Genomic DNA, 11023 nt, shown 5'->3' on the forward strand with positions numbered 1-11023 from the left:
GCCCCGAATCCACAGAGGTTGCTGGGAAACAGAGGCCCGAGGGGAGGTCGGGCCTACAAGACCCAGAAGCCTTAGCACCGGCAAGGCGGCCGGAAGTGGCTTTCCTCTCTCCGCGAAGACCCTCGGGGGATTCCTCCTCCACCCTTTCCCGAACAGAGCGCTATGCATGCAGGGACTTGTAGTCTCAGGCTCCCCGACCGGCGGGGCTGGGCGCACTCCGGGCGGAGTCGGTGAGCGCAGGATGTGAGCTCACAGCCCGGGACTGCTGGTGGGCAGGCGGCTGCAGGCTAGGGGCGGCTCGGAGTCCGCTGGCCACCCAGCTGAGAGGAGAGGCGCCCCCGGGGACGGTGAGAGCCGGGCCCGCAGATGCCCTCGGGGAAGGGATGGACGGCCCCTGCTGGAGTATAGCGAGCCCGGCCGGGTCCTGGGGAAAAGGCGCGGGCGGCGTTGGGGAAAAGGAGAGCTCTGATCTCCCACGGAGGGTGGGCGTGAGAATCGGTGTGGGTTTCTCGGTAGTGAGGAGTGGCCCGGGCTAGAGAAGAGCCCACACCGGCCACATTTCCCAGGATTTTTTGGGTGACGCTTAACCTTTACACCTAGGGTTTCTGCTAGATCCGCCCACTCTAGACCTCAGCTTTCCCCGCGCCGTCCTCCGTGTCTGACGGATTTCTGGGTCCTTCTTCCTTTTAGACCTCTCCTCTTTCTACAGCCGCGGCTGTTTGCCCTTTGTTCTGCTTGGGTTCCCATTAGCTTCGTTGCGTGAGCCATGGATCCGCCCCTAGCCCCAGGCATCCCCAAATATCCACACACAAAGTGCGGAAGGAAGAGCACTGTGGCTATCAGTGGAAACTTCATTCTCACTGGAATTACTTTCTGGGGCGTCACCTGCCCAGGATTCCTGGAACCCATTGGTCTGGGCGGAATCTGATTGACGTCATCCAGGGGCTCAAAGCAATTGCTTTGTAGGAAAGGAATAGATTAACTCTGGATCCGCCGACCTCTCTTGGCAGGCCTATCCTTTGAGCTCCTTTGCATTGACAGAACATGTATGTATGCTTTCTTTGATCCTGGGAAAACTAGGGCTAGACACAAAATACATAGGGAACTTGCTAATGCCTGTTAGGGAGGTGGATTTATTCCTTTGAGGTGGGCGGAAGAAGGGAAGGTGATCTCATACCATTCTAGTGTTTCTTAGTCATTGGCAGCCTCCTGGTGAGGGTTCACCTCCCATACCCAACCTCTGTGGCAAAGGAAAGAGTCTCCCAGACAAGCCGCCAAAGGAATTCACTGCTTCACACAGCACCCACGCTGGCCGTCCACTTCCTTGGACATTCTTCCCAGGGACTTACCTAAATCTTTTCAGGGACAATTTCAATCTAACAAACTGACATATGTTAAATACTTAAAATGTGCATGGCATTGTGCTAAGCACCATTAGGGGAACACAGCAGTAAACTTAGGAAACCAGTGCCCTGCTTCTGGGTTGCACTTACAAGAGAGGAGCAACTGTAAACTCCTGCATGTAATGAGCATTGGGTGAAATCATTCCACTTTTTTTCTGTCTCCGTTATTACCAACGTGGTCAGGCCCGCCGTCATCTCTTCTTGCCTAGACTACAGTTTCCTCTGGTCTTCCCACTTCCTCTCTTGCACCTTTACAATTCATTCTCTACCCAGCAGCAGTTATCTTTTCAAAATACACTACAAGCAAGTCAGATCATATCACTCCTCTGCTTGCAACTCTCCAATTGATTCATATATTATATAGCAATAGGCCGGGCGCGGTAGCTCACGCCTATAATCCCAGCACTTTGGGAGGCCAAGGCGGGCGGATCATCCGAGGTCGGGAGTTCAAGACCAGTCTGACTAACATGGAGAAACCCCATGTCTACTAAAAATACAAAATTAGCTGGGCATGGTGGTGCATGCGTGTAATCCCAGCTACTCAGGAAGGCTGAGGCAGGAGAATAGCTTGAACCTGGGAGGCGGAGGTTGCAGTGAGCCGAGATCGTGCCACTGCACTCCAGCCTGGGCAACAAGAGTGAAACTCTGTTTCAAAAAAAAAAAAAAAAAAAATATATATATATATATATGTAATAGCAATTAGTATGAAATCCACACTTTGTTATCATCTAACACCTGCCTTCCCTGACTTGACATCAAACCAACTTCCCCCTACAGTCTGTGCACCAGCCATTATGACCTTATTTCTGATCCTAAAACTTGTTTTTATTTTGTTGTTGTTGAGATGAGATTTCCCTGTCACCCAGGCTGACCTGCCCAGGCTCAAGCAATCGTCCCACCTCAGCCTCCCAAGCAGCTGGGACCACAGGCATGAGCCACCATATCTGGCTAATTTTTTTTCATTTGTACAGACAAACTCTCACTGTTGCCCAGACTGGTCTTGAACTCCTGGGCTCAAGCAATCCACCCACTTCAGCCTCCTAAAGTGCTGGGATTACAGGTGTGAGCCACCACACCCGGCCCCTAAAACTTGTTTCTAACAGGAACTTTGCACTTACTCTTCCATCTGTGTAGAATGCTCTCTTCAAACCTTAGCTGAAATGTCACCTTCCCAAAGATGCTTACCCTGTCCCTCTGTCTAAATTAGTGCCTCTCCCTAATCACTCTCATATCACTGTTTTATTATCTTTATTGCATTTATCAGGTTCTGGGATTATCTGTTTATTTATTTAAGTCCTTGTTTATAGTCTATTTCCTTCCACTAGAATGTAAGCTCCATGTGGACATGACTTTCTATATTTGTTCTCTTCTGAGTACCCAGTGCCTGGCACATAGGGGTACAATAAATGCTAGCTCTCTCTCTTTTTAAAAATTCCTGTTATGATGCTCCTTTGAACTGTTTGAAGGCAAAGACAATGTTTTTTCATTGTTCCCTATTGCTTAACATAGTAGGCACTCAGTAGTTTAATTGCTGAATTAGTTAAATGAGCTAATATATATTAAATGCCAAGAGATGGGGTCTTGCTATGTTGCCCAGGCTGGTCTTGACTACCAGGCTCAAGAGATCCTCCCACCTCAGCCTACTGAGTAGCCAGGAGTACAGGCAGGTGGCAGCACACAGCTTACCTCATTGTTTTTAGATTTATCCTCTGATCTTTTCTAGTCCTTTCTTCTCCCATTCTTATTGGGAGAGAAGAGGAGAGTAGGGCTGGGCTCCCTCTCAGGAAAAAGAAAGGAAAACAGCCACCCTATAGCTGTTCTTCCCTGAAAAATGGTGACAATTTCAGGAACTTGGGACAAGCCTGGTGCCAAGAAAGGGGAAGGTCAGGAAGCCCCAGCCGAAGCCCAGGTAACCTGCGCCAAGAACACTGGCCAGCACCCCCCACCCTGGCTTACTCAATTCTCTCCTGAAGCTTTTACTTTCCTTCCTGAAGCCAGACTCTCGGTGGTGCTCAAAATAAACACTGGCACAGGCTGCTCTTGAGGCTGGAATCTTTAGAAAGGAAGTGCATCCTGTCCCTCTGGCTCCTGGGAAACTCCTAGGCTAGCTGGATTCCCAGTAGGCTTGGCTGGAAGTCTGGGATCCTGGGAACCTTGACAAGAAAGTAACTGGAATCTGACTGGTAGATCTCTAGGGTGATCTGTTCCTCTGGCCCTCTCTGACTGGTTCCATGGGTTTGCTTGTCTTCCTTGAGGCCCTGAATAGAGCTGAGTCTCAGGGAGGCTGATGAGGGGACCAGGGCAGGAGTCTGGGAGACTGCCTCCAGCGCTGTTTCCTGCTATAGTAAAAATGGCAGGGAGGCCAGACACGGTGATTCACGCTTATGATCCCAGCACTTTGGGAGACTGAGGTGGGCGGATCGCCTGCACTGAGGAGTTCGAGACCAGCCTGGGCAACATGGTAAAATCCTGTCTCTACAAAAAAAAGAAAGAAAAAAAAATTAGCTGGGTGTGGTGGTGCGCATCTGTGGTCCCAGCTACTCAGGAGGCTGAGGTGGGAGGATCACTTGAGCCTGGTAGGCAAAGGTTGCAGTGAGCCAAGATAGCGCCACTGCACTCCAGCCTGGGTGACAGAGTGAGACCCTGTCTCTAAGAAAAAAAAAGAAAGAAAGCAAAATGGCAGGGACTTAGCCTCTGCCAGGGAGCAGTGCTTGGGCTTGTCAAGGAGAGAATGAGTACGGTCATGTTTCTGCTATTGTCTCCTTTTGGTCTAAGGGCTCTCTCAGCTGACTCTTGTCTTCTCTCCCGTTTCCCATGTCCAGCACTGAGAGTATGAGGCTCTGGCCTCCACTGGCCACTCACTCGTGACCCTTTCCACCACGGCGGAGCCTTCCAAGCCTACCTCCTGCCGTGTGGTGATCTACCTGCAGCGGGAGATGTCGGGGGACACCTGCCTGTGCCCGGCCTCAGGGGCCAAGCCCAAGCTCAGTGGATTCAAGGGAGGAGGGCTGGGCAACAAGTACGTCCAGCTCAACGTGGGCGGCTCTCTGTACTATACCACCGTGCGGGCCCTGACCCGCCACGACACCATGCTCAAGGCCATGTTCAGCGGGCGCATGGAGGTGCTGACAGACAAAGAAGGTGAGGCATTGGGGCTTGCTGCTCGGGGTGGGGAGGGCAGGAGAGGTTCCCAAGGAAATGACCAGATCTAGAATTCAGTCACTTTTCCTCTTCACCTTATGTAAGGTGTCATCACCTGGAGTCCCTAGTAGAGCTTCAGAATTCTGTGAAATTGTACATGGAATGCTATGTTTATGCATTTTCCAGGAAGAAGAGCCATACTTTTAAAATATTTGAATAGGACAACATTCTCATAGGAGCCATCACTTGAAGACTGGGCAGTGGGCAGAAGGCCGGCAGCAGTTGGTTTCTGTGTTGGGCTGGGCCTGGTGCCCTGAGCCTAGGCCCCTGTGGCCTGTACAGCCTGGAGGGCTGTATCCCCTGTGGGATGTGCCAGTTCTGGGTTTCAGAGAGGAAGGGTGAAGAGCAGCCATGGGCCTGAGTGCTAGAACCTCCATCCCCGCCTCTGTCACCCTGCGCGAGGGCTTTGTGCTTGTGGACCCCCTTCCTTGCCACCTGCTGCCAGCTCATCAGGTGGTCTTTGCGTGCCTCGGAGGTACCTGGTGGCAAACTAACCCCGTAGGGTCATCTGCACCCCTAGGCTGGATCCTCATAGACCGTTGTGGAAAGCACTTTGGCACCATTTTGAATTACCTCCGAGATGACACCATCACCCTCCCTCAGAACCGGCAAGAAATCAAGGAATTGATGGCTGAAGCAAAGTATTACCTCATCCAGGGGCTGGTGAACATGTGCCAGAGTGCCCTGCAGGTACACGGGTGGGGCGGAGCAGGGTGGGCAGACGAGGTCAGGAGTTGCCCCTTCTTGTGGGATGGAGGACTCTGGTTCCTGGCAGGTTGTGTGGGAGGCGTGGTTGATGAGTGCAAACCTAATGAGACAAGTGAGATGCCACCCAGGCCCACCAACCTGGCAGCCGGGTGTTCACACTTGGCAGCGTGATTAGGCCCTGCTTCTGGTGTCTATGCTTTGATACCTGGATTTTAGGTTGTTGTTTTTTGTTTTTTGTTTTTTTGACTGTCACCCAGGCTGGAGTGCAGTGGTGTGATCTTGGCTCACTGCAACTTCTGCCTCCTGGGTTCAAGTGATTCTCGTGCCTTGGCCTTCAGAGTAGCTGGGAATACAGGCGTGCGCCATGGCACCTGGCTAATCTTTGTATTTTCTGTAGGACTGAGGTTTCACCATGTTTTCCAGGCTGATCTCAAACTCCTGGGCTCAAGCGATCTGCCTGCCGCAGCCTCCCAAAATGCTGGGATTACAGGTGTGAGCTACCGCACCTGGCCTGGATCTTGGGTTTTCTAAATGGGGGTCCACTTTCCAGCTGGCAGTTTCTATTGCCAGGGGCCTCATGATTTGTGTCTGACACTTCCTCACCAAGCAGCAGGTGGCCATGGCAGAGGGGCTCCAGAGGTACCTGGCTAAGCCTGGAAAGCAGAAGATCCTAAAGAGGGTTCTCTGTTCTGTGTCGCGCAGGACAAGAAGGACTCCTACCAGCCTGTGTGCAACATCCCCATCATCACATCCCTGAAGGAGGAGGAGCGGCTCATCGAATCCTCCACCAAGGTACCGGGACCTCTGAGGGCTGCGGGCTGCGGGCTGGGGATGCCAGGCCCCCGGCCTGGCCCTCACTCTGAACTCCTTCACAGCCCGTGGTGAAGCTGCTGTACAACAGAAGCAACAACAAGTATTCCTACACCAGGTAGGGTGCGTCACAGGGCTGAGCAGCCAGAGCAGACACTGGGCAGCAGACCCAATGCATGCTGCCTGCACTCCCAGCATGGTCGGCGTGGGTCTGGGCCTGGGTCTTGGAACTAGCTGTGCTAAGTGGGGGAAGAACAGAAAGTAGAAGGGAAATTGGGACAGAGGCCTTTGGAACTCGGCAGGGTGCCCTGGCTGGGATATAAATGATTGAAGGTGAAATGCGCCCTCAACGTGTATCAGGAAGGCAGCATGTCAGGTGTTTTCACACATGTCATCCTACCAGGTGAAGGGGATGCTAGGAGGCCAGTGAGCTGGGAGTCCCCCGAGTCAGCCTGTGCGGTTCACACTGGGCTGATTCTCTCCCCACACCCTCCAGCCCATGTCCTATCCATAGGCCACAGTTAGGTAGACTCAGGTGGCTGCAGGTTCAGAGTCCCAAACCCTCCCTATGCTTCCCTGTGGACAGGCACATTGCCACTGTCACCCCCACAGTAAGGGAAGGAATGCCTCCCACTGAAATAGCAGCGTTGTCTCCTTCCTTCCCCGTTAGTGAGGGGAGACCTGCTCCCTCAGTTGTCCCTACTTTGACTTAAAACCAACTCAGTTCCTTTTCCTTACAGGCCCCCTAACCCAGAGGGTACCCTATGATCCTTTCTCTCCTGGCCCCCTGGCATCTTGCTTTCATTTCAGCAGGACAGGACAGGGGAAGGGAGGGAGGGGAGGGCTCCACTTGTCTAGCACACTCCCTTGGAATGGAACCTCATTCCCAGGCCTCTTGGCCCTCGTGGGTTTTTCAGCAACTCTGATGACCACCTGCTGAAAAACATCGAGCTATTTGACAAGCTCTCCCTGCGCTTCAACGGCCGCGTGCTCTTCATCAAGGATGTCATTGGCGACGAGATCTGCTGTTGGTCCTTCTATGGCCAGGGCCGTAAGCTGGCAGAGGTGTGCTGTACCTCCATCGTGTATGCCACAGAGAAGAAGCAGACCAAGGTGTGGGGGATTCCCCCTGCATGGGTCAGGGAGGACACACACCCACTGTAGGAGGGTGTGGTTGGGGTGTGACTAGCACAGAGCAAAAGGGGCGTGCACTTGGCTCTTTTTTCCAAACATGGTAATGGTGCTGGGCAAGGACAAAGCCAGAACAAGGGGGTGTGGGGAATGGAAGGGAACCGCTTTGTTCCTGACAGCTCAGGGCAGGGGCCGTTGACCAGCAGGAAGTGGCTTAGTACAGTGGGAAGGACTGGGTCTTTGAAGTTGGCCCAATTCAGGTTTGAACGCTGGCTCCACCACTTGCCAGTTTTCTGACTTTGGATAAGCCACTTAAGCCATCTGGGCCTCAGGTTCCTTATTTGCAGACATGGGGATGATGGTATGACAAGATACGAAAATGATACAACTTTTTGGAGTGGAAGTATGGTGTAGAAATAGCTTGGGCTTTCATGTTAGAATGCTGTTCAGATCTCCTATCTGAGCCAGGGACAGAGGCGGGCACAACACTTGAGCCCAGGAGTTTAAGACCACCCTGGACAACATGGTGAAACCCCGTCTTTACAAAAAATAGAAAAATTAGCCAGGCATCGTGGCACACGCCTGTAGTCCCGGCTACTCAGGAGGCTGCAGTGGGAAGATCCTTTGAGCCCAGGAGTTTCCAAACACTCTTAATAATAATAAAATAAAATCTCCTCACTGGCCCCCACTAGCTGGGGGTTTCTGGCTAATCAACTTAGGGCCAGGTACACATCAGGCATTTGATAGGTGACAGTCATCACAAACTCAGCTGGCCCCTCTCCCCCAGCTGCAGTCAGTTACCCCAGAAAGGAGCTGCCTCCTGTGAGTGCAGGTCCTGGAGATGATCTGCTAGGGTGGATGGCAGGTCATCCAGGAAGGGCCATGTGGGTGTGAAGAGCTCAAAGCAGCCAGACTTGCCAAGCAACCTGTCGACCCCTAAACTACTCAAGTGCCTCCGGCTGGGAGATCTGCAGAGGGTTTGGGGAAGGCCAGCTTACAGGTGACCCTGCTTCCTCCTGCAGTTTTTGGTGTAGGGGTGGGAGGGAAGGTGACAGCGTGGGTGGCTCCTGACCCTATCGGTGGCGAAAGGGTTCAGGGGCAGGTCTCTAGTGGCTGGTGACGCTGCGGTGGAAGTGGCAGCAGCACCTGGCATCTTCCTAAGTGTGTTCTCTTTCATGAACTCTTGTGACCTCTCACAACACACCTGTGAGACACACAGGGCTAGAGCCACTCTCCCCATGTGACAGATGAGAGAACAGAAGCTCAGTCCAACAGAGCAGGTCAGGCTAGAATTCAGGTGCTTGACTGCATTCCCTTTCTCTCCTCCGGGCAGGTCATGCCGGTGACACACTGGGTCGGGCAGGCAGGGAAAGGCAGCGGAACCACTCAGCATAGCAGCTGCTCTTTGTATGTCTCTGCTTGGTGGTTTGCTATGTGCCAGGCTTCTGCTAAGCAATCACATCTTTCCTGTAATGTTGACAGCAACTCTCAGGGGTTGATCTAAACCATCCTTTTGTACATATGGGAGCTACCGCCCAGAAGGGTTCAGCCCAAGGCTCCACAGCTAGCAAGTGGTGGAGCTGTGTTTGGACCTAGACCTGGCCCACCCTCTATGCCCACTAGTCCCTTGGTCTCAGGCTGGGGCAGGGGTGCGGAGGGTGTTGGTCTTCCCTGTCCTCATGTCTATAGAGTACACTCCCTCACCCCGCCTTAGGAGGGAGGCTGGCTCTCCCTGGAGACGGACCGCCACCTGTCTTATGAGAGGTAGCAGAGGCCTTATGGAGCCTCAGGGCCAGCAGCTCTGACACACAGCTCCCTCTCCAAGACGAAACATTGCTCCGTCTTCATCCTCCCTCACCCCAGGTGGAATTCCCAGAGGCCCGAATCTATGAGGAGACACTCAACGTTTTACTCTATGAGACTCCCCGCGTTCCCGACAACTCCTTGTTGGAGGCTACAAGCCGTAGCCGCAGCCAGGCTTCCCCCAGTGAAGACGAGGAGACCTTTGAACTGCGGGACCGTGTCCGCCGCATCCACGTCAAGCGCTACAGCACTTACGATGACCGGCAGCTCGGCCACCAGTCTACTCATCGTGACTGACCAGACCCTCAGAAAGTCAGGGCACGGGAGGCCCTATCTCCCGTCCTGTGGAACCTGCCCTATTGGCCACCCCATGCTGCTGCTGGCTGGGTCTCTGCTCCAGCACCCAGAGGCATGACAGACCCTGCTCGGAGGTCAGAGGGTCTGGGCAGAGGAGGGACCACATTCCTCTGCCTTGCCCCCGAGCACTTATGGAGACTGAGTCCTGTCCTATCTGCTCACCATCACCCTTCCTGTCTGACAGGGAGCTGCTTCTGCTCCCTGGGGCAAATGGACTGACCCACCTCCTGCCGAAAACCTTCCCCTAGGCCCTCTGTGGAAGGGCTACTGCCCCTTAGGCCTCAGCTGAGGCCCATGGGGAATGGGTTCATTCTGGGGGAAAGGCCGCTCCTGGTGTTGTAGAGGCCCAGTTTTATAATGGAAGGTGGGATGTCTTTTTTCCTAAGGTGTTTAAGCACAAGGCTTGGTAAGTTTGGTTTTTAAAAAATAATCTAGGAAATGAATAGTTCTAAATCTAGTAACGAGGAAACTGGGCATTTCTTTTGCCCTCCAGGGTGCCAAGACCCTACATATGGCAGAACCCTTGGCCCTTCTCCATGCCTGTGGGATCTTTCTTTAAAGCACTTTGTACTGTTATTCAGGAGGTTGATATTCTCCCTGACCCATGTCTTCCTACCCTAATCCCCGCTTCCCTATAGAATAGAGGATAAAGAGGGGATAAAGAGGAAGCAATAAAAAAACATCCAACAAAGCAGCTCTGGCTTTGCCAGCCTGGCCAGCAGCTCAGAGTGCACCGAGGGAAGGATGGCTAAGCTGGGACCTGCAGTCCTCACAGGGTGCCTGTGAGAAAGGCCATTTTACCTCCCCATCGTAGAGTCACATCACTGGCTCCTAGGTCTAGCATGACTGCTCTTTGTGGTTCTCTTGAGTACCCCTGGCTTCCAGCCATGCTGTCCTCACATACGGTAAAGCCAAAGAGCTGTCACAGGGGCCAGAAACATGAGCCACGGCAGGAAGACCGTGGAGCCTGTGGGTACTGCATGGTGTTGGCTGGCATGCCCATCACCTGAGGACAGCAAACTCAGAGCCCGGTGCTCCCAGCAGCCCCTGCACAGAGGTAGCCCATGCTTGGCCACACATCTACCCCCTGCCCACACCACCTGTGGTCTTGGTTTGTCCTGGCTGGGATAGTGGTTCTGCCCAGTGGTGTCTCTGAGTGCAGGATGACAGGAGCAACCGAAGCACCCTGAAGGCTTTCACTCCTTGTTGGGTAACTCAGCCACGGAGATGCCAAGAACTAGCCAGGAGGTAAGTTCCTCTTTAGGGCTTTGGTTTTCATTCCTTTTTGTTTGGCTTGGCCAAACCAGAATTCAGCTTATCTGAATTATTTTCCAAAGGAATGGTATCAGGGAGGGACTGTTCTGCCAGCCTAACAAAGCAACGTAGCCACATACTGTACCTACTTTCCGCTCTTTGGAGAGAACACAGGTTATCAAGTTTATCCCTCTTAACTACTTTTATGATAGCTGATGCCACAGAGCCTATGGGCAAATGCCAGACCCAGGGTTAGACACAAGGACCTGAAGTGACATGACGGCGGGACAGGGGAAATGTGACTTTCTAATTAGGCATTTTATGTTAGTCACAGTCTTGAATGTATAAATAGCACT

The 11023-nt window shown here is 52.9% G+C and overlaps 1 protein-coding gene across 3 annotated transcripts; it reads left to right on the forward strand.

Annotated features, from left to right (window-relative positions):
- Window positions 1–8: 8 nt before the first annotated feature.
- Window positions 9–10102, forward strand: TNFAIP1 (TNF alpha induced protein 1). 3 transcript variants are annotated; one of them, XM_025361371.1, is made up of 7 exons: window positions 9–347; window positions 4226–4544; window positions 5125–5294; window positions 6015–6104; window positions 6188–6240; window positions 7040–7253; window positions 9130–10102. In XM_025361371.1, exons 2-7 carry the CDS (start codon window positions 4340–4342, stop codon window positions 9469–9471), a joined length of 1074 nt encoding a protein of 357 aa, XP_025217156.1. In that variant the 5' UTR covers window positions 9–347; window positions 4226–4339; the 3' UTR covers window positions 9472–10102. The 3 variants fall into 3 exon arrangements, with proteins under 3 accessions (XP_025217156.1, XP_025217157.1, XP_025217158.1); XM_025361372.1 differs by having other exon boundaries at window positions 7040–7235; window positions 9117–10102; XM_025361373.1 differs by having other exon boundaries at window positions 71–1046; window positions 7040–7235; window positions 9117–10102.
- The last annotated feature ends 921 nt before the right edge of the window (window positions 10103–11023 follow it).

Source organism: Theropithecus gelada, chromosome 16, assembly GCF_003255815.1.
Source record: "Theropithecus gelada isolate Dixy chromosome 16, Tgel_1.0, whole genome shotgun sequence".
NCBI lineage: Eukaryota > Metazoa > Chordata > Mammalia > Primates > Cercopithecidae > Theropithecus > Theropithecus gelada.